Genomic DNA, 24,041 nt, shown 5'->3' on the forward strand with positions numbered 1-24,041 from the left:
GGCCGGCAGGGATGTTTTTGTCCCATCGCGCACTAGCGACTCCTGTGGCGGGCCGTGCGCAGTGCACGCCGACACAGTCGCCAGGTGTAGGGTGTTTCCTCCAACACATTGGTGTGGCTGGCTTCCGGGTTAAGTGGGCATTGTGTCAAGAAGCAGTGTAGCTTCGCTGGGTTGTGTTTCGGAGGACGCACAGCTCTCGACCTTCGCCTCTCCTGAGTCCGTACGAGAGTTGCAACGATGGGACAAGACTAACTACCAATTGGATACCACAAAATTGGGGAGAAAAGGGGGTATAATTAAATAAATAAATGTAAAAAAGGAAGTTGTGGTGATCATGTGTTCTTCTGCCAAATTCTCTGTTGACAAAATTGTACGCTCTCATCTCTGGGTAACCTCAGGTCACATGGTTGAGGGCTTCTGACATCATGAGGACAGACAGAGAGGGTGATTATGGGAATGTGCCATCATGATGCACTATAGGCCCTGTTCAAATGCTGTAGAAATGCTATATTAGGTTATCACTGATCTCACAACATTGGATAGGTGACAACATGGGTTCCTTTAGATACAGCACTGTAGCTTTCACCCACCCAGTCACATCAGATCAGTGATATTTGAGAGAAGGAAGGGAGGGAATGACACATTTCTAAAGTATTCAAGCAGGGCCCATGCCAAGCTACGACGTGGCTCTGATGTGAACTTTGACCAAGTCAGATGGGATGAGGCAGGCTATCAGGGCGGGGCTTCTGATACCAACTAGGGGTGGTGAAATGGGTGGTGCCAGTGAACAGTGTGATAGACGTGCTGCTGTGTGTTTGCGCATGCCACTGAGCTCCATTAGCCAGTTGGCATCCACAGATCGATCAGCAGGATGTTTGCCACTTTCCCTGTCCTTTCAGACATTAGTTACTTTTCACAATGAGGGAATATTGGCATACATAGAGCCTGGAGTTTTTCCCCAGTGAGGTCGGTTACTTAGTCAGGAAATTTACTCCTGGTCCTAATTTATTATAATTAGGACCAGGAGTTTTCCTGACCAGGTTACCCAATTAACTTCAGGGCCCAGAGACATAAAGGGAAATCTCAAAAGTCCATTCCTTAGGTAGACCTCCTCCCATTCACTCACCACCACGACCACCTCAAAACATTAGAGGGAAGTGATGCAAGCAGTGGTGAAGCAGATTGGAGGTTCCAGACCTCAGATTTCCCCCTTCAATGTTCACTTCCCACCCCATTCCTTCCTTTTGAGAATGAGGCAAGGAGAGAAAACGCGAGGAGATAGAACGCGAGGAGCCCTACTATAAAATCAGGAAATAACTTTTAAGACCTCTCCCCCAAAGTTGAGTTTCTCTCTCTCACCTCCGCATGCAGTCCAGGGCTCGTATGAAGTAATCCTTGTTGAGCTGGTGCTCGTCTCTCAGCAGGGCACACTGCTCTAGGGTTACAGACATCGACGTCCTGTCTTTGGCACTTTTACAGCTGGTGAACCTGATCCCGTTCAGCCGTCGGCAGATCTGGACCAAGGGAGACGCAGAGAAAAACACCTCAATAACGTAAACAAAAACAAACTATTTTAAACATAATGCATAACTGGAAACTACTCTGACTGTGAGGTAGAATTGGGAAGAAAAGTACCCTGGAAACTCCATCGGGAATTCAATGAAAACTACTCTGACTGTGAGGTAGAATTGGGAAGAAAAGTATTCAATGAAAACATGTTTTTGTTCTTCTGAAAATAATTTGCACTTCAAAAGTGAAAGTGCACTAGTTTCTATGCAGCTGCTTATATGATGTTTCCCAGACTACATTCCTTTTCAGACGCAGCTAATTCCAGAGACCAGGGAGGGAAAGAGAAGGAAGCTCATAGTTACAACCAGAACAGATCTGCTTTCATTTTCCAAAGACTGTCTGAAGTCCCTATCATTAGCCAAATACCAGAGGAATCATTAGCCAAATACCAGAGGAATCATTAGCCAAATACCAGAGGAATCATTAGCCAAATACCAGAGGAATCATTAGCCAAATACCAGAGGAATCATTAGCCAAATACCAGAGGAATCATTAGCCAAATACCAGAGGAATCATTAGCCAAATACCAGAGGAATCATTAGCCAAATACCAGAGGAATCATTAGCCAAATACCAGAGGAATCATTAGCTGGAAAGGAATGTGTGTGTTCAACCTTTACTCCTTTATCAATAGTGTTATTAATCATGTGTGTGTTCAACCTTTACTCCTTTATCAATAGTGTTATTAATCATGTGTGTGTTCAACCTTTACTCCTTTACCAAGTGTTATTAATCATGTGTGTGTTCAACCTTTACTCCTTTATCAATAGTGTTATTAATCATGTGTGTGTTCAACCTTTACTCCTTTATCAATAGTGTTATTAATCATGTGTGTGTTCAACCTTTACTCCTTTATCAATAGTGTTATTAATCATGTGTGTGTTCAACCTTTACTCCTTTACCAATAGTGTTATTAATCATGTGTGTGTTCAACCTTTACTCCTTTACCAATAGTGTTATTAGTCATGTGTGTGTTCAACCTTTACTCCTTTATCAATAGTGTTATTAATCATGTGTGTGTTCAACCTTTACTCCTTTATCAATAGTGTTATTAATCATGTGTGTGTTCAACCTTTACTCCTTTACCAATAGTGTTATTAATCATGTGTGTGTTCAACCTTTACTCCTTTATCAATAGTGTTATTAATCATGTGTGTGTTCAACCTTTACTCCTTTATCAATAGTGTTATTAATCATGTGTGTGTTCAACCTTTACTCCTTTATCAATAGTGTTATTAATCATGTGTGTGTTCAACCTTTACTCCTTTACCAATAGTGTTATTAATCATGTGTGTGTTCAACCTTTACTCCTTTATCAATAGTGTTATTAATCATGTGTGTGTTCAACCTTTACTCCTTTATCAATAGTGTTATTAATCATGTGTGTGTTCAACCTTTACTCCTTTACCAATAGTGTTATTAGTCATGTGTGTGTGTGGGGTTCCAGATTGGTTTGGCTGGATACAGTTTATGATATAAATCGGTCACGTGTAGCTTCCATTGCTGCTCTATGCCTACCTATGTGATTAGGTAATCGGATGCCCATTCTCTGGGAGATTTCCCCTAAATGATCAGGATTATTTGGAGCCTTGCATGGTCTTCTGCCAGATGTCGAATATGTTTATGAAGTCTTCATTGTAGCAGGTGCATTGCATTCACAAGTTCAAAACTTCTCCTCAGGGCACCAATGTATCAACCTCCATAAGTAGGGACATTAACAGGCTGACAAGTTTGCATGAATGACGTCAAGCCAGACGTGTAAGAATGGATCCACTTTTTATGCATCTTATGCTATCCTCACCGTTCCAGCGAGCCACAGTATCTCCACATTCTTTCTCTTCTTCGTCACTACATTCTGGCCCAGGGTTCCAAGTAAATCTTTCAGGTCCGTCTGGGTTTGAAAACATGGCAGACCTGTGAAAGGAAACGAAACGCGACTTGGCTTTGGTTGGTTCATTTGGCTGCTCGAGCTGTAACAGGAAGGAGTTGTGTGTGTGTGTGTGTGTGTGTGTGTGTGTGTGTGTGTGTGTGTGTGTGTGTGTGTGTGTGTGTGTGTGTGTGTGTATTCATGCGACAGGCAGGATGCAGGTATTGATAAGATAAAAATACGGTACACTGACAACAAGAATGAGGACATCTGTGGAAACTACTGACAGATGGATGAAAGGAGCTGTTGTGTGGAACAACAACAATAACATCATCACAAACGTAGATCTCTGTGGTCGTGTATCTGTCTGCAAATCTGACCCACATGGGTGTATTTTACAGGAGCTGAATCGATGGTAGACGGGAAATGGAAATACTGGTGTGTGTGTGTGTGTTGAACTGTAAAATAAAGACACATTGTATCTTCTGTCTGTAATGAAACTACACTGAGTGTACAAAACATTATGCTCTTTCCATGACATAGACTGAGCAGGTGAATCCAGGTGAAAGCAATGATCCCTTATTGATGTCATTTGTTAAATCCACTTCAATCAGTGTAGATGACGGGGAGGAGACAGGTTAAAGAAGGATGTCTAAGCCTTGAGATAATTGAGACATGGATTGTGTGTGTGTGCCATTCAGAGGGTGAACGGGCAAGACAAAATATTAAAGTGCCTTTGAACGGGGCATGGAATTATGTGCCAGGCGCACCGGTTTGTGTCAACAACAGGAAGGTTTCAACAGTTTCCTGTGTAAATCAAGAATGGTCCACCACCCAAAGGACATCCAGCCAACTTGAACACCTGTGGGAAGCATTAGAGTCAACATGGGCCAGCATCCCTGAGGAACGCTTTCGACACCTTGTTGAGTCCATGCCCGACCAATTGAAGCTGTTCTGAGGACAAAAGGCGGGGAGTGCAATTCAATATTAGGAAGATGTTCTTAATGTTTTGTACACTCAGTGTAAGCCAAAATGTGTTCTATAAAAAAGCAAGATGGATACTATTGCATGATGATTGATGACATTTATATACTTCTGATGTTTTGATGTTGAAGTGGCAGTTGATGCACTTACATTCTGATGGCACCTTATCGCTTAGTGATTTGTAATAACTGTCTAAAATCTCAAAGTTCCTCTGGTTTATCCTCTCTTGCAAAGAGATGTCTCCGAATCTGTACAGGGAGAATGAGAACATGAAAGGACAAGTTAATCTGTACAGGGAGAATGAGAACCTGAAAGGACAAATTAATCTGTACAGGGAGAATGAGAACATGAAAGGACAAATTAATCTGTACAGGGAAAAAGAGAACATGAAAGGACAAGTTAATCTGTACAGGGAGAAAGAGAACCTGAAAGGACAAGTTAATCTGTACAGGGAGAAAGAGAACCTGAAAGGACAAATTAATCTGAACAGGGAGAAAGAGAACCTGAAAGGACAAGTTAATCTGAACAGGGAGAAAGAGAACCTGAAAGGACAAATTAATCTGTACAGGGAGAAAGAGAACCTGAAAGGACAAGTTAACCTGTACAGGGAGAAAGAGAACCTGAAAGGACAAGTTAATCTGAACAGGGAGAAAGAGAACCTGAAAGGACAAATTAATCTGAACAGGGAGAAAGAGAACCTGAAAGGACAAGTTAATCTGAACAGGGAGAAAGAGAACCTGAAAGGACAAATTAATCTGTACAGGGAGAAAGAGAACCTGAAAGGACAAGTTAATCTGAACAGGGAGAAAGAGAACCTGAAAGGACAAATTAATCTGTACAGGGAGAAAGAGAACCTGAAAGGACAAGTTAACCTGTACAGGGAGAAAGAGAACCTGAAAGGACAAGTTAATCTGAACAGGGAGAAAGAGAACCTGAAAGGACAAATTAATCTGTACAGGCAGAAAGAGAACCTGAAAGGACAAATTAATCTGAACAGGGAGAAAGAGAACCTGAAAGGACAAATTAATCTGTACAGGGAGAAAGAGAACCTGAAAGGACAAGTTAATATGAACAGGGAGAAAGAGAACCTGAAAGGACAAGTTAATCTGTACAGGGAGAAAGAGAACCTGAAAGGACAAGTTAACCTGTACAGGGAGAAAGAGAACCTGAAAGGACAAGTTAATCTGTACAGAGAGAAAGAGAACCTGAAAGGACAAATTAATCTGTACAGGGAGAAAGAGAACCTGAAAGGACAAGTTAATCTGAACAGGGAGAAAGAGAACCTGAAAGGACAAATTAATCTGTACAGGGAGAAAGAGAACCTGAAAGGACAAGTTAATCTGAACAGGGAGAAAGAGAACCTGAAAGGACAAATTAATCTGTACAGGGAGAAAGAGAACCTGAAAGGACAAGTTAACCTGTACAGGGAGAAAGAGAACCTGAAAGGACAAGTTAACCTGTACAGGGAGAAAGAGAACCTGAAAGGACAAATTAATCTGTACAGGGAGAAAGAGAACCTGAAAGGACAAGTTAACCTGTACAGGGAGAAAGAGAACCTGAAAGGACAAGTTAATCTGTACAGGGAGAAAGAGAACCTGAAAGGACAAGTTAACCTGTACAGGGAGAAAGAGAACCTGAAAGGACAAATTAATCTGAACAGGGAGAAAGAGAACCTGAAAGGACAAGTTAATCTGTACAGGGAGAAAGAGAACCTGAAAGGACAAGTTAACCTGTACAGGGAGAAAGAGAACCTGAAAGGACAAATTAATCTGTACAGGGAGAAAGAGAACCTGAAAGGACAAGTTAATATGAACAGGGAGAAAGAGAACCTGAAAGGACAAGTTAATCTGTACAGGGAGAAAGAGAACCTGAAAGGACAAGTTAATCTGTACAGGGAGAAAGAGAACCTGAAAGGACAAGTTAATCTGTACAGGGAGAAAGAGAACATGAAAGGACAAGTTAATATGAACAGGGAGAAAGAGAACCTGAAAGGACAAGTTAATCTGTACAGGGAGAAAGAGAACCTGAAAGGACAAGTTAATATGAACAGGGAGAAAGAGAACCTGAAAGGACAAGTTAATCTGTACAGGGAGAAAGAGAACCTGAAAGGACAAGTTAATATGAACAGGGAGAAAGAGAACCTGAAAGGACAAGTTAATCTGTACAGGGAGAAAGAGAACCTGAAAGGACAAGTTAACCTGTACAGGGAGAAAGAGAACCTGAAAGGACAAGTTAATCTGTACAGAGAGAAAGAGAACCTGAAAGGACAAATTAATCTGTACAGGGAGAAAGAGAACCTGAAAGGACAAGTTAATCTGAACAGGGAGAAAGAGAACCTGAAAGGACAAATTAATCTGTACAGGGAGAAAGAGAACCTGAAAGGACAAGTTAATCTGAACAGGGAGAAAGAGAACCTGAAAGGACAAATTAATCTGTACAGGGAGAAAGAGAACCTGAAAGGACAAGTTAATCTGTACAGGGAGAAAGAGAACATGAAAGGACAAGTTAATATGAACAGGGAGAAAGAGAACCTGAAAGGACAAGTTAATCTGTACAGGGAGAAAGAGAACCTGAAAGGACAAGTTAATATGAACAGGGAGAAAGAGAACCTGAAAGGACAAGTTAATCTGTACAGGGAGAAAGAGAACCTGAAAGGACAAGTTAATATGAACAGGGAGAAAGAGAACCTGAAAGGACAAGTTAATCTGTACAGGGAGAAAGAGAACCTGAAAGGACAAGTTAACCTGTACAGGGAGAAAGAGAACCTGAAAGGACAAGTTAATCTGTACAGAGAGAAAGAGAACCTGAAAGGACAAATTAATCTGTACAGGGAGAAAGAGAACCTGAAAGGACAAGTTAATCTGAACAGGGAGAAAGAGAACCTGAAAGGACAAATTAATCTGTACAGGGAGAAAGAGAACCTGAAAGGACAAGTTAATCTGAACAGGGAGAAAGAGAACCTGAAAGGACAAATTAATCTGTACAGGGAGAAAGAGAACCTGAAAGGACAAGTTAATCTGTACAGGGAGAAAGAGAACCTGAAAGGACAAGTTAACCTGTACAGGGAGAAAGAGAACCTGAAAGGACAAATTAATCTGTACAGGGAGAAAGAGAACCTGAAAGGACAAGTTAACCTGTACAGGGAGAAAGAGAACCTGAAAGGACAAGTTAATCTGTACAGGGAGAAAGAGAACCTGAAAGGACAAGTTAACCTGTACAGGGAGAAAGAGAACCTGAAAGGACAAATTAATCTGAACAGGGAGAAAGAGAACCTGAAAGGACAAATTAATCTGAACAGGGAGAAAGAGAACCTGAAAGGACAAGTTAATCTGTACAGGGAGAAAGAGAACCTGAAAGGACAAGTTAACCTGTACAGGGAGAAAGAGAACCTGAAAGGACAAATTAATCTGTACAGGGAGAAAGAGAACCTGAAAGGACAAGTTAATATGAACAGGGAGAAAGAGAACCTGAAAGGACAAGTTAATCTGTACAGGGAGAAAGAGAACCTGAAAGGACAAGTTAATCTGTACAGGGAGAAAGAGAACCTGAAAGGACAAGTTAATCTGTACAGGGAGAAAGAGAACATGAAAGGACAAGTTAATATGAACAGGGAGAAAGAGAACCTGAAAGGACAAGTTAATCTGTACAGGGAGAAAGAGAACCTGAAAGGACAAGTTAATATGAACAGGGAGAAAGAGAACCTGAAAGGACAAGTTAATCTGTACAGGGAGAAAGAGAACCTGAAAGGACAAGTTAATCTGTACAGGGAGAAAGAGAACCTGAAAGGACAAGTTAATCTGTACAGGGAGAATGAGAGAACAAGTCTACAGTAAACATGTTGTCCCCCCACGAATGACAGAGCGCTCCTTCTTATGTCAGTTAGTGACAATTATTACATCATTTCATTTTAAGTACCGAAGTGATTTAGGTCGTTATGGGAGATATGCTTGTTCAAAGTTGGGGGAAAAAAGTCTAATTAGCAGAAAAACCAATGGGCGGAGCTTATAGGTCCTTGTTGGTCAAAAGGTCTACACCTGTTGTATTCGGCGCACGTGACAAATAAACTTTGATTTGATGAGAGGCTGTATATATGAATCACATTTTATGACGGAACAGGAGACGTGCTTGTTCAGTTTGGAATGTCAGTTGATTACTATAGCACCCCCTGTTACGGCAATCAGTGTGATTTTGTAAATGCCGGATCTCTATGGCATGGCGCATCATTCACCCAAGTGTGAGATATCACGTGTGAGGAATGTCCTAGTGGATGGAGACAGATCCATAGACCCCTCCACAATGAAAGTACAAGTTACGGGTCAGTGAGACTGATCGTGTGCATTCCAGAAGTGACGTAGGTCTGGCAGTCTTGAAATGATTGCAATAAATGACCACTAACACTGTTTCTTTCTGAATGTGAGCCTTAGGCCACGATATCCTGTCTCAAACCAGGCTTACTGGCTGGATAGAAACAATCCTATTTGATGCTCCAAAGGCGATAACATTACACTGGGTGACAATGACCTTGGGAGCATGATGGGAAATGACTCTATAGACAACATCATCTCATCCAAAACAAATGTTTTTTCTCCCATAGTGTGTAACCGAAGAACCTGAGGGATCAGTAAAGGCTGGTTGACTGAACTACTTCAGTCAAAATGGCACTTAATCATGAACTGATGTCAATGGGAGAATAAGTGAACATTTGTAACTAAAGTGGAAGATATGATTCGCCCGTAAAAGAGCAAAGTGTTCCGGTACCTGTCTGCTATTGTCTGCTGTTCATTGATTCCCACGTTGAAGAGCACCGGGTAAACCTGCAACGCCTTGCCCTCTTTGATCTCATGGGGTAACGTCTGGAAGACCAGCCGCGGTAATGGCACTTCTACAGTATAATGGTTGCTGGAGGGAGTTAGGCGGGAGGGAGAGAGGGAGAGGAAGGGAGAATGGGAGGACGGGAAAGAGAGAGAGAGTTGGAGGTACGAAGGAAGTTAGGAAGGAACGAAGGAAGGAAGGAGAGAGGCAGGGAGGGAGGAGCGAAGCGTGAAAGAAAAAGTGTAAACAGAGATTTGATATACGTGGACATCAAAGCATCACATATCAACTATGAAGCACTTTTAACGCTTCAAATCTGAGCACAAGCCTGAACAGAGGCTTGGTGGAGTCTGAAGTTACAAGTAGGATGGCGCAATGTCCACACAACTTTCACTGGGCCTTGACATGGCACTGATTAGCTTGGTCTGATAGTCATATAATACTATGTATCACCCATCTGACAGGTTTACAGCACACGTCAGCATTGAAAGAAATGTGTTGCAACTCCCGTTACTGAGATACAGGATCAGTTGTTTAAACAAACACAGTCAGGCTTAAGTGGAATATTTTCAAATAATGATACGAGTCACGACCAATCAAATACAGGTGTTTTAAATCGACTTGAAGTAGATTAGCCTGGATAACTGGAAATGTCTCACTAAGTCATGTGGAAGCTAACCTATTCATTACTGTCAGATGGAAAATAAATGTTTTTAAGGACTTTTCAACCCTGGTTACCTCCCAAATTCGCTGCAGTATGTCTACTGCTTTCGGAATAAGTAGACTACAATCTACACCCCCTCAATCAGTAGGTAGAATTGGTGAAATAGGAAAAGCTTAATCTCGGTTAACCCAGAACTAAAGTCTCATGTAATTGGTCAGCTGCTCGATTAAGTTCTGGGTCCTGACTTGTTAAGAGAAGAGATGCTAGAACGAGGAGCGGAACCAGAACGAGGAGCTCCACCCTCTCTATTTACAAGTTACAGGCCATATTTAATTTGTTTAAATTTTCCTCCCCATTTTCGTGGTATCCAATTGGTAGTAGTTACAGACTTGTCTCATCGTTGGCAAAGGTCGAGAGCCATGCGTCCTCCGAAACACAACCCAACCAAGCCGCACTGCTTCTTGACACAGTGCACATCGAACCCGGAAGCCAGCCGCACCAATGTGTCGGAGGAAACACCGTACACCTGGCGACCTGGTCAGCATGCACTGCGCCCGCCCGCCACAGGAGTCACTAGTGCGCAATGAGACAAGGATATCCCTGCCGGCCAAACCCTCCCTAACCCAGATGAGGCTGGGCCAATTGTGCGCCGCCGCATGGGCCTCCCGGTGCGACAGAGCCTGGGCTTGAACCCAGAATCTCTGTTGGCACAGCTAGCACTGCGATGCAGTGCCTTAGACTACTGCGCCACCCGGGAGGCGCACTCCCCTTTCTAAATTTGAAAGACACCTGCGAAATCGTGATTTGTCCAAATAACCAGTGACGAAAAACCCAAACACAGGAACTACTGCTACTCATTATCTCACCCATCCCATTTCTTCCCGACAGATTATACGGTACCAGTTATGTTTACGGAGATCTGTCCAAGAGAGAATATGAAAAGCTATACAACTGATAGAGCTGATAAAACAATTTGCCAAGTTGGATCAATAATAATGTATTACTCTGTATTACAGTATGATATGATGTATGAAGTCCCCAAGCTGATCTCTAAAAAAAAAACAATTTCACACTATGTAATCTCCCATGTAATGACAAAACCACTGGTTAAAGGATGCTGGGTAATAGAGTCTCACCGCCTGCCGATGACTACAGGTTGCAGGTCACAGGGGTCGTCTGTCTTGGCCTGGGTGATCTTGAAGGCCACCCGGTGCAGGTCTGAGATGCCCACCTCCATGTCCTCCAGCATGCCAATCTCCTCACCTGTAACAGCAACACCAATTAGTAAATTAGAGGTTACTTCCTGTTCACTTGAAGTAGACAATCTGTTCTGGTCATACTAGGAGAAATACACTGGGCAACAAAACGGGCAATAGGGCCCAGTTGCATAAAACACCTTAAGTTAATTTTCCCCTTAAGGTTTCCTTAACTTTAAGTCAGTTGCACAAATAATTTTAAGGTGAGTTCCCCCTTAAATTAAGTGAAAAGTTAAGGGTGCCCATGAGGTCCCATAACTGCTTCATTCAGTATGGATATCAATGTAAACAGCATTTAGGGAGGTGATTGTTGCTTAAATCTCCCCTGGTTACGAAAGGAAAACATCAACCAGCTAGCTACTTAGCTAAACAATGGAAGATTAACAATTCATAGCTACAAAGCTAGCTGGCTGGTTAGCTAGATACTCTGTAAACTAGCTTGAAGTACTAGAAAGTAATATAAACAAGTTCAGAAGAAAGTAACTACGTGAAAAGTGGCTTATTATCTTCTGAGGCATTTAAAAAAAATCTTGTCTTGATCGTAGAAGTTCTATCTCTTTGATGAGACTTTCAGTCAATGAATCAGTCCGTCTCCATAATAACCAGATAATCTTTCTACAGTACATGCATTCAAACTATCCCTTACAAAAATGTACCATGCTACCACTACGGTATTTTCATTCATAACCATGGTAATCCTAGTGTATTTTCACTAATACCATGGTACAATCTTAATCTCGGAAATGTACCATGGTTTTAGCCTTGAAGTATGATGGTACTACCATGAAATTACCATTGTACCTAAATATGACCATGGTATTGCATAATTTATACCATGGTATAGATCTGAATCATGGAAATGTACCATGGTTTTAGCTTTGAAGTATGATGGTACTGCCATGCACCTAAAAAATACCATGGTATTGCCTAATTTATACAATGGTATAGATGTGGATCATGTAAATATAATGGTTTTAAACGGCATTACACATTCTATCATGGTAATGTACAATTATGACAAATGGTACAAACAATTATCAAATGGTACCATTTTTATTAATTGTGCGTTACTGTATAAAAGCATGTTATACAACTTCCTGTATTCTTTGTTAGTCTTGAAGGACCTTTCAAATTGGGTAATCCTTCAAGTAAAAGTTACCCTTAGACACAGATCTCGGATGAGCTTACCTTCCCTCAATCGTAAACTCCACTGTTAGGGGTGGAAATGCAAAAACAGACCTTCGATCAGTGTGTAAGACAGTTGACCTTTGACCCTACTAGAGTACTCACTGTAGGTGCTTAGCAGGCTTTCGAACTGTGCCACCAGGCCCACTAGGTGGAGCTGCCTGAGGAAGCCCTTATCCTCCATCCCCGCGTACAGCCTCATGACGAAACCACACGCCAACGCAGCTAGCTGTACACACACACACACACACACACACACACACACACACACACACACACACACACACACACACACACACACACACACACACACACACACACACACAGGGTTCAATCAAAAAGCAACATGGCACATCGTCAGGGTTCAATCAAAAAGCAAAATGGCACACTACATAATTTATTCACATCATCCATTTATATTATTATCTCTGTATCCAGTTGGGCAAAGAGCAAGACTATCACACTAGGGCAGTCCCCGCCCCAAAAAATCTTGGTCGACCAAAAGTAATCTGTTCTTTCGACCAATCAATTGGTCTACAGTTTTTTACGTGCATTTTTTCATATAAAGACACACCCTATGTGTTTCAATAAAATCAACTATATGCATTGAGCTTGTCTGATGCTTTAAGCTTACTGTTTGATTAAATAACACACAAATTATTCAAGAGGGAGCCTGAGATCTAGATAACCAGTAGAAAAAAAACCTTAACCATTCTCCTCTCGCTCCTGCTGGATTTCGCAGATTCGTCCATTACTCTCCTGAAGTTGCCGGTAATAAGCTACACGAGGAGTCTGCAACCTTTCTCATGTGGAATGCCAATTTATCTTACCCTTTCTACTGATCTGTGTGCCAGTTATAGTTATTCTATGCACATTTATGTGGAAGACTTTCGTTTAATTTATAATAATGTCTTCATTGCAGCCTGCAGATAGAAAATATCATGATAAAAAAATATCCTGTAAATCACATTGGCTATGCATTGCCTGTCTGCAACGAACTTGAAACATTGTATCAACTATTAACTTGGTCTGGCTGGAAGCTAATGCTAGGGAACTTGCTACATTGTATAAAATATTCTGGGGCCCTTAGCGTTTCCAGTGAGCTCGAGACAGACACAGCTGTAGAGTATTTGCGCACGGGATAAGATGCAGTGCTTGACTTGGGCAGGAGCTCACCGGAGCTGAGTAGCAGCACCTAGAATGTTCTAATGCTTGCAAATATTATGTCAAAAGTATTGTGGAGCTCCTGCACCTAAATATAAAACAGTACCAGCACCCAAAATGAGTACCGGAACCTATTTAAGTCCAAGTCAAGCACTGATAAGGAGTAATCAGGTAGACCTATTTTATGATGTTTCCACTGGATCAGAGCATGACATTTTTCCCTTTCACGCTGAGTGGTTACCAAAAAGTAAAAAAGATTTTTCAAATACATTGAGGAACTTTTGTCATTCTCAACGGATGTAAAACAAAAAAAAGACCGTTTGCTTGCTGTTTGAGGTGAAGAAAACGTTACTTTGAGAAGCTCCACAGCGCATTAGGGGTGGTGTATTAAGCCAATCAGAAACACTATCAGATCCCCAAATGGGCACAGTTATATGCCTACATTTGCAGGCGTATATACTTCTATGCACAATCAGATGCGCGTCCTTACTCAACATTGACAGGAACGCTCCAAACAAAAGACAATGAATAAATTGAATTGACAAAACTGTTCAATGGAATGAAATAAACCAAAAGGTGTTTCTCACAAGTGTAGCATAGGTTGTGCGCTCTGCAAACAATGTGTCCACTCCGACAATGAGAACAGGAAGACTGGAATAATAATATATTGGAAACATTAACAGAAATTACCATAACCAAACAAACTTTGTATATTAGAAATGATAGGAATTAATGATGGTAAATGTACTACTGGTGATATATGTAATGAAACGGGATATAGACTAACTACCAACCGTAAACAATTTACACAATGAAGTTTACACAAATTGGCGGGAGAGAGCTCATTCTGGAGAGAGAAGTGCATTGTGCATCTGGGTGCTGCATGGTCAATCCGACGTCTGCATTGGCCATGCAGCATTTACGCTGATACGGCCTCTGCAGAAGTCAGGGCATTCATACTTCTTGCGCTTCACGGAGTAGTGAAGAGCTGTTGTGAAGGAAGTTGTCAAGGAAGTGAGTTTGTGTTTATACAGGATGTACCGGCCCAAACTACCGTCAACCAATCATGTCAATGCAGAGCTATACAGAGCCCTCTGCATCGTTACAACATTTAAGAGGTGCATGGCGGTGGTACAGAGCTCAATTTGGCATCTGCATGCCTCTGGAGGCTCCATAATTGCCTCACACCTTCCATATGGCGCCTCCGACCACATTTTCAGATCAAACATAAATTGGCTTTTAGTCTAGGCCTTCGGAATGGATTAGTCCACTGAGATGGGCACAATTATATTTGTCTTTGTGTAATTACAGAAACACTTGGCCAAAAATAAATGCCGAAATAAATGCCGAGGTCCATGTCATTCCAGTTAACTAATGGGGGTCAGCCCTAATTCACACAAAAGCCTACTGCCCAACTGTGGACTGAGTTGACCCCTGCTGCAGAGATTATGTATGGAACATTATGACATTCTAAGGCATTATCAGCTGATAAAAGACTTGTTTATCTAGGTCACAATTCAAACAATCTCTGAATGTAATTTTCCTGCAAGTAGTCTGAGCTGCTGCTAGATCAGTTTCAAAGACTTGCTGGATCACTTCCAATTACTGCATGTGCTCGGATTAGGAGCAGTATTTCAGTAGCAACATATTCAGTGAAATGTTAACTAATCTCTTGTGTAAATTATGTAAACAAACACATGCCGTTGAATGGTGGTTTGATACTGTACATCATAACTAGCTTCCTAACAGCTGAAAAACGTTGGCATTGGTTAAAGAGCCTTGACATGACAAATCAATTGCAACAAATATCTATAGGCTGTTTCCAAAGTGGAGTCCTCATTTCACAGGTGGCCACCTACCGCCTGACTGAAGACCACATCCCTCCTCTGCTTGAGGAACAGTCCCTGGGGGATGCTGCAGGCCGCCTCCTGCAGCAGGACGAAGGTCATGGCCCTCCTGGCCCGCACCACCACCTCCGCGACGCACTCCTTCAACCTCACCACCAGGGGGCAGAGCTGCTCCCGCCAATCCCCTTCTGCAACATACAGAGAGACATGACAGGAGAAGACATGAGAACCATATATTACACAGTTTATGTTGGAATCTTGATGTGTCCTGATTTCTCTACATCTTTAGTTGTGCTGACTAAGGAGCCTAGAAATGCATCAGCCTTAAAGACGATGAGAATTGTTGATGAAAATGTTAAGTTGCCATCCTGAACAATGTTTCAAAACTCCAGTTACGGTATGTTCTCCAAGGACTGAAAACCCTTTCAGTGGTTTGTTTAAATGTTTGAGAAATGTTTTGCAGCTGTTTACACATCTAATTTAGTTACATATTTCTTACAAGATAGACCTTTGTTTGTTCATAGTTTAGATAGTTTGGACAGTTTGTTTAGCTTCTAGGGTCTCCAATTTAGAAACAATTGTGGATTCAAAACGTATCTGAAGCAAACATATATCAAACATCAGTGGGGTCAAGGCAGGGGTCAAGGCAGCAAGTCCATCCAGATTTAGTCACTGAGGTTTGAGAATGTAGTGGTCAAGTGGAGTGAACCCAAGAGGCTGGTGTTTCATAATGACTGTTGGATACTGCAGTAGGAACCCAAGAGGCTGGTGTTTCATAATGACTGTTGGATACTGCAGTAGGAACCCAAGAGGCTGGTGTTTCATAATGACTGTTGGATACTGCAGTAGGAGCCCAAGAGGCTGGTGTTTCATAATGACTGTTGGATACTGCAGTAGGAACCCAAGAGGCTGGTGTTTCATAATGACTGTTGGATACTGCAGTAGGAACCCAAGAGGCTGGTGTTTCATAATGACTGTTGGATACTGCAGTAGGAGCCCAAGAGGCTGGTGTTTCATAATGACTGTTGGATACTGCAGTAGGAACCCAAGAGGCTGGTGTTTCATAATGACTGTTGGATACTGCAGTAGGAACCCAAGAGGCTGGTGTTTCATAATGACTGTTCCATGTCTCCTGGTGCATTCCCAGACTGACTGTTTTCATAGATGTGAAAGGATAAGAGCTTGTCTGGCTTGACAGACTAAAGCTGACCAGGAGGCTGCAGCACCCCCTAAAAATCTGAATAAAAACAAAATATATTAATACAAAAATATATACTTTTTTGAAAATATATTTTTCTCACAAAAGTAGTGCACTGGGCCTTTACTATTATTAGCGACCATATAGACCTCTGTAGTGGACTGATATAGACCTCTGTAGTGGACTGATATAGACCTCTGTAGTGGACTGATATAGACCTCTGTAGTGGACTGATATAGACCTCTGTAGTGGACTGATATAGACCTCTGTACTGGATTGATATAGACCTCTGTACTGGATTGATATAGACCTCTGTACTGGATTGATATAGACCTCTGTACTGGACTGATATAGACCTCTGTACTGGACTGATATAGACCTCTGTAGTGGACTGATATAGACCTCTGTAGTGGACTGATATAGACCTCTGTAGTGGACTGATATAGACCTCTGTAGTGGACTGATATAGACCTCTGTAGTGGACTGATATAGACCTCTGTAGTGGACTGATATAGACCTCTGTAGTGGACTGATATACAGTTGAAGTCGGAAGTTTACATAAACGAGTTTTAATGACTCCAACCTAAGTGTTTCAACCACTCCACAAATTTCTTGTTAACAAACTATAGTTTTGGCATGTCGGTTAGGACATCTACTTTGTGCATGACAAGTCATTTTCCAACAATTGTTTACAGACAGATTATTTCACTTATAATTCACTGTATCACAATTCCAGTGGGTCAGAAGTTTACATACACTAAGTTGACTGTGCCTTTAAACAGTTTGGAAAATTCCAGAAAATTATGTCATGGCTTTAGAAGCCTCTGATAGGCTAACTGGCATTATTTGAGTCAATTGGAGGTGTACCTGTGGATGTATTTCAAGGCCTACCTTCAAATTAACATGGAATAACATGGAAAAACAACACATTTTTGTGCAGTGCAAACCACTTAATGTAAATGTACATTACTGTATTGTACATAGGCTGGTCATCTAGGTTTGTACCTGTAGACTTTCCATCACCATGAAGAAAAACAATGACCAATCCAGTAATTAAGTACATTGAGACATCAAGTGGTTTGTGATGATCAGTTGGTAGAGCAGGGTGCTTTCAATGCCAGGGTTGTGGGTTTGATTCCCACAGGGGACCAGTACAAATGGTGCTTTCAATGCCAGGGTTGTGGGTTTGATTCCCACGGGGGACCAGTACAAATGGTGCTTTCAATGCCAGGGTTGTGGGTTTGATTCCCACAGGGGACCAGTACAAATGGTGCTTTCAATGCCAGGGTTGTGGGTTTGATTCCCACGGGGGACCAGTACAAATGGTGCTTTCAATGCCAGGGTTGTGGGTTTGATTCCCACAGGGGACCAGTACAAATGGTGCTTTCAATGCCAGGGTTGTGGGTTTGATTCCCACGGGGGACCAGTACAAATGGTGCTTTCAATGTCAGGGTTGTGGGTTTGTTTCCCACGGGGGACCAGTACAAATGGTGCTTTCAATGCCAGGGTTGTGGGTTTGATTCCCACGGGGGACCAGTACAAATGGTGCTTTCAATACCAGGGTTGTGGGTTTGATTCCCACGGGGGACCAGTACAAATGGTGCTTTCAATACCAGGGTTGTGGGTTTGATTCCCACGGGGGACCAGTACAAATGGTGCTTTCAATGTCAGGGTTGTGGGTTTGTTTCCCACGGGGGACCAGTACAAATGGTGCTTTCAATACCAGGGTTGTGGGTTTGATTCCCACGGGGGACCAGTACAAATGGTGCTTTCAATACCAGGGTTGTGGGTTTGATTCCCACGGGGGACCAGTACAAATGGTGCTTGCAATGCCAGGGTTGTGGGTTTGATTCCCACGGGGGACCAGTACAAATGGTGCTTTCAATACCAGGGTTGTGGGTTTGATTCCCACGGGGGACCAGTACAAATGGTGCTTGCAATGTCAGGGTTGTGGGTTTGATTCCCACGGGGGACCAGTACAAATGGTGCTTTCAATGTCAGGGTTGTGGGTTTGATTCCCACGGGGGACCAGTACAAATGGTGCTTGCAATGCCAAGGTTGTGGGTTTGATTCCCACGGGGGACCAGTACAAATGGTGCTTTCAATACCAGGGTTGTGGGTTTGATTCCCACGGGGGACCAGTACAAATGGTGCTTTCAATACCAGGGTTGTGGGTTTGATTCCCACGGGGGACCAGTACAAATGGTGCTTTCAATGCCAGGGTTGTGGGTTCGATTCCCACGGGGGACCAGTACAAAAAAGTATGAAAATGGATGCACTCACTACAGTAAGTTGTTCTGGATGAGAGAGTCATTAAAATGGAAACGGAATGAATAGATAGTTTCAGTTTTTACATAGAAATAAGTTAAATAAGTATTTAAAGAAACTGGAAAACATACAGTACTGTGCAGAAGTTTTAAGCAGGTGTGAAAAAATGCTGTAAAGTAAGAATGCTTTCAAAAATAGGCATGTTAATAGATTATATTTATCAATTAACAAAATGCAAAGTGAGTGAACTTTGCCTTCAAAACAGCATCAATTCTTCTAGGTACACTTGCACACAGTTTTTTTCATAAAAAAATGTTACCTCCTTTTTCTCCCCAATTTCATGGTATCCAATTAGTAGTAGTTACTGTCTTGTCTCATCGCTGCAACTCCCGTACGGAATCGGGAGAGGCGAAAGTCGAAACACAACCCAACCAAGCCGCACTGCTTCTTGACACAACGCACATCCAGCCGCACCAATGTGTCGTAGGAAACACCATACACCTAGCGACCTGGTCAGAGTGTACTGCGCCCAGCCCGCCACAGGAGTCGCTAGTGCGAGATGAGACTGCCGGCCAAACCCTCCCTAACCCGGACAACGCTGGGCCAATTGTGCGTCACCCCATGAGCCTCCCGGTCGCGGCCGACTGTAGCAGAGCCTGGGCTCGAACCCAGAATCTCTGGTGGCACAGCGATGCAGTGCCTTAGACCACTGCACCACCCGGGAGGCCCTCACTTGCACACAGTTTGATAGAACTCGGACTTTCACTGTATGTTTGGGTTCGTTGTCATGCTGCAGAATAAATTTGGGGCCAATCAGATGCCTCCCTGATGGTATTGCATGATGAATAAGTATCTGCCTGTACTTCTCAGCATTGAGGAGCCCATTAATTATAACCAAATCCCAAATTATCCCAACTCCATTTGCAGAATTGCAGCCCCAAACTTGCAAGGAACCTCCACCATGCTTCACTGTTGCCTGCAGACACTCATTTGTGTACCGCTCTCCAGCCCTTCGGCAAACAAACTGCCTTCTGCTACAGCCAAATATTTGACTCATCAGTCCAGAGCATTCAGTTGTACAACTGACGAGGTATCCCCCTTTCTTCCATGGCTCCAATGCTGTGACGAAGCCTACATGTGATGGTGTGAGGAACACCATTGTGGAAAAACTTTTAATATAGTTTTTTCCCCCACTGACTGCTTATGCCAACAAAAGCCAGGAAAAGCTAATCAAATCTCTTTAATCCCACACTCCCCCTCACCTTTCTTGCTCCCTTTCTCTCCCTCTCTTTCACTCACAAACGAAAACAAGTACGCACACACACACACATCTCCTCCTCCTCCTCCTCCTCCTCCCCCACACAAAGCAGATTTAAAAAAAGCTTAGCACTCAACATCTGGGTTCCCCATGCCAAATAAATCATGCCTTATCTCGCTTTGAAAACACACTAAAGACACATTCAACCCTTTCTCTTCCCACCGGTCCCTGTCCAAACAGACAAACTCCCACAATGCCTTGCCAACGGGAGTCTTGGCTGGACCAATCACAGCCCTCGGTCTGAACAGTGCCACAGAGAGAAAAAAACGAATTAATCCTCCCTTTCTCTTCAAACAGTTGAGGATGACCACTCCCTGTGTCTGTTCTCTACCTTAATAAAATGCTGCGTGTCCTGCTTACTCCCTGTGTCTGTTCTCTACCTTAATAAAATGCTGTGTGTCCTGCTTACTCCCTGTGTCTGTTCTCTACCTTAATAAAATGCAGCGGGTCCTGCTTACTCCCTGTGTCTGTTCTCTACCTTAATAAAATGCTGTGTGTCCTGCTTACTCCCTGTGTCTGTTCTCTACCTTAATAAAATGCTGTGTGTCCTGCTTACTCCCTGTGTCTGTTCTCTACCTTAATAAAATGCTGCGTGTCCTGCTTACTCCCTGTGTCTGTTCTCTACCTTAATAAAATGCTGTGTGTCCTGCTTACTCCCTGTGTCTGTTCTCTACCTTAATAAAATGCTGTGTCCTGCTTACTCCCTGTGTCTGTTCTCTACCTTAATAAAATGCTGTGTCCTACTTACTCCCTGTGTCTGTTCTCTACCTTAATAAAATGCTGCGTGTCCTGCTTACTCCCTGTGTCTGTTCTCTACCTTAATAAAATGCTGTGTGTCCTGCTTACTCCCTGTGTCTGTTCTCTACCTTAATAAAATGCTGTGTGTCCTGCTTACTCCCTGTGTCTGTTCTCTACCTTAATAAAATGCAGCGGGTCCTGCTTACTCCCTGTGTCTGTTCTCTACCTTAATAAAATGCTGTGTGTCCTACTTACTCCCTGTGTCTGTTCTCTACCTTAATAAAATGCAGCGGGTCCTGCTTACTCCCTGTGTCTGTTCTCTACCTTAATAAAATGCTGCGTGTCCTGCTTACTCCCTGTGTCTGTTCTCTACCTTAATAAAATGCTGCGTGTCCTGCTTACTGTAAGAAATTGTATTAGATACTGGTAACTTGTTTTACAACTTCTCAACACAAGCTATACTTGGCACAACATGCACCCATCCCCACTATACCCCCACACTTTGTACCCTTATAAATAACCACAGACCCACACACACATCCCCTCCCCCATGAATAGGCCCCTGTGAAAACAAACGCACATGGATGGATGCTTTTGGATAAGACTAAGACAAAGAACTGTGTGAAGAGCCAATGGAACGTCGACATCAGGCCCGGACAGGACTACCCACGACCCAGATCGACCAATAGGAAGGCCAGACTACAAGATCAACCTACTTTGCTTGTTGCCTATATAATCTGTACAAAATGTGTAGAGCCCTCTCTTTTCCGACGATTCCATACGAGTCAGACAGAAGGGGCCGTGCTGCACGATTTACTAAGATATTTTTACATGTGAATAAACGGCCTTATTATACAAATATCCACCTCGTCCTATGTCTCCACTTGATCTCCTGTCTCCAGTAAACGTTTTATCAACATTACTCCCTGTGTCTGTTCTCTACCTTAATAAAATGCTGTGTGTCCTGCTTACTCCCTGTGTCTGTTCTCTACCTTAATAAAATGCTGTGTGTCCTGCTTACTCCCTGTGTCTGTTCTCTACCTTAATAAAATGCTGCGTGTCCTGCTTACTCCCTGTGTCTGTTCTCTACCTTAATAAAATGCTGTGTGTCCTGCTTACTCCCTGTGTCTGTTCTCTACCTTAATAAAATGCTGCGTGTCCTGCTTACTCCCTGTGTCTGTTCTCTACCTTAATAAAATGCTGTGTGTCCTGCTTACTCCCTGTGTCTGTTCTCTACCTTAATAAAATGCTGTGTGTCCTGCTTACTCCCTGTGTCTGTTCTCTACCTTAATAAAATGCTGTGTGTCCTGCTTACTCCCTGTGTCTGTTCTCTACCTTAATAAAATGCTGTGTGTCCTGCTTACTCCCTGTGTCTGTTCTCTACCTTAATAAAATGCTGCGTGTCCTGCTTACTCCCTGTGTCTGTTCTCTACCTTAATAAAATGCTGCGTGTCCTGCTTACCTCTGTGAATGTTTGGACAAAGACGTGTCACTAGATCGGCTACCATGCTCATACACACTAATGATTCACCAACATGCACACACACACTCTATCCTGATCCGGGAGCCAACACCTTCACCCAGTCAGGCTTAAGCCTGCACCAATCTGCCAACCACTTGCCAGTAGTAGGGACACGACACACCCTCGTCTGAGCAAAGGCCTGAGAGAGGATTTGATTGGATGCAGGGGAGATAACGTCTGGGTGGGAATAACAAGAGGCCCTTGCTCCACTTCTCTGTGGTCAATGTGTTATTTATGCACTCTCTCCTTCTTACCTTAATTCCAGTGGAGGCTGCTGAGGGGAGGAGGGCTCATAATACTGGCTGGAACGGAGCGAATGGAACGGCATCAAACCAGCGCTCGATGTGTTTAGCTGTATGCTCCGCTCATTACCACGAGCCCGTCCTCCCCAACTAAGGTGCCACCAACCTCCTGTGCTTCATTCTGTAATTTCTGAGAGTGAGTGTGTTGTAACAGTTTTGACTTGAGGTATTTGTTTATTGGGGTGCCAGGTAGGTTGTGCCTACCAGAGAAAACATTGGTTTCTCCTTTTGGTTTGGAAGGGAATGAGTCCCATCTGCTCCGTCAAGTCTACACCAATACAAAGGACTCATGTAAAAATCAGGATGGAAACACACTTTTCATAAACGCTTAAAACATTGGAAAGAACTTCAAAACAACTATTCTTTTGCGTGGGTTGTATTACCAACATAAATGATCACACACACATAACAATATAGCAAATAATGAGCTCTGGTTCCTCCAGAAATGTCCTGTACCTCGGGCCTAAAGAGTCCAGTCCGGTAAAGAAGTTCAGGGAACTCAAGTGACCATAGTCACGCAATGTTGGTCCGTTCATACAAGTGTAGCGTAAACACAGTATCAAATCATACAATCAAAATAACAATTATTTTACCACACAACCATCAAGCGTATCAACTCTTAATAAGTCCTCAACTACAACTACATAAATCATCACGGTATACATCACACCAAAACAAATGAAATACTGTATACAAAAAGGTTGTAGTCAGTCGGTCAGTCAGACAATCCAATCTGCCAACAGATCTCCAGCGGAGAAAGGCCACGAAGAACAACGGAGAGGTGTAGTCCACGGACGCAAAGAGTGGATCCGATCCGGGGTAAACTTTCTATTAGGCTACAAAACACACTTTTAAAGGCAACAAAACAAACGGAATAGAGCCTCTTCGGGAACTGAGGGTTGAACACATCCTCATTCACGTCTCCATCACAACCCCACTTTTGCGCAGCTGATGCTGGCTATTTAATTGGGAATTAAAGGGGAAGCGCCCTATTGGAAGGAGAAGCACTGAGACGGTTCAGAAAAATTCAGGGCCGTCACAGTGTGTGTGCAGATTTTGTGCAGACCAAATACTGCAACTGGCTGTCGTGGTACGTGACTGCCATCCCATGGTGAAAAGGAGTTAAGACGGAGGACTAGAGCTTGTGCCATCTAGATACATCCAGGACTCAATGGAAGTATTTCTGGTTGGTATTGCAGGACTATATAACTGTATGTAGGTGATATCAACATGGCAAGACAACACCAATAGATCTGGGACTAGGCTACTGTACATGTATAGGACATTGTTATGGATGTAGAGACGTGTTTTTCTGTTGACTGTTACTTGAGTCACTCTTTGATATACG

At 42.8% G+C, this 24,041-nt stretch overlaps 1 protein-coding gene across 7 annotated transcripts in view; it reads right to left on the reverse strand.

Moving 5' to 3' along the window:
• The window catches only part of LOC120034789 (type II inositol 3,4-bisphosphate 4-phosphatase-like), a 150,196-nt gene that overhangs the window by 17,683 nt on the left and 108,472 nt on the right, over nt 1-24,041 (reverse strand). For 6 of the 7 annotated variants that reach the window (XM_038981400.1, XM_038981403.1, XM_038981406.1 and 3 more), the window contains 7 exons: nt 15,360-15,535; nt 12,442-12,565; nt 11,032-11,158; nt 9,178-9,318; nt 4,570-4,667; nt 3,370-3,482; nt 1,360-1,514 (listed from right to left, as the gene is read on the reverse strand). In XM_038981400.1, the coding sequence (XP_038837328.1) occupies nt 1,360-1,514; nt 3,370-3,482; nt 4,570-4,667; nt 9,178-9,318; nt 11,032-11,158; nt 12,442-12,565; nt 15,360-15,535 (934 nt within the window). Of the gene's footprint in view, nt 1-1,359; nt 1,515-3,369; nt 3,483-4,569; nt 4,668-9,177; nt 9,319-11,031; nt 11,159-12,441; nt 12,566-15,359; nt 15,536-24,041 lie in introns of those variants that run through there. The other variant, XM_038981405.1, reaches the window with a different exon arrangement.

The sequence above is a fragment of the Salvelinus namaycush genome, chromosome 42 (assembly GCF_016432855.1).
Source record: "Salvelinus namaycush isolate Seneca chromosome 42, SaNama_1.0, whole genome shotgun sequence".
NCBI classification, from domain to species: Eukaryota; Metazoa; Chordata; class Actinopteri; order Salmoniformes; family Salmonidae; genus Salvelinus; species Salvelinus namaycush.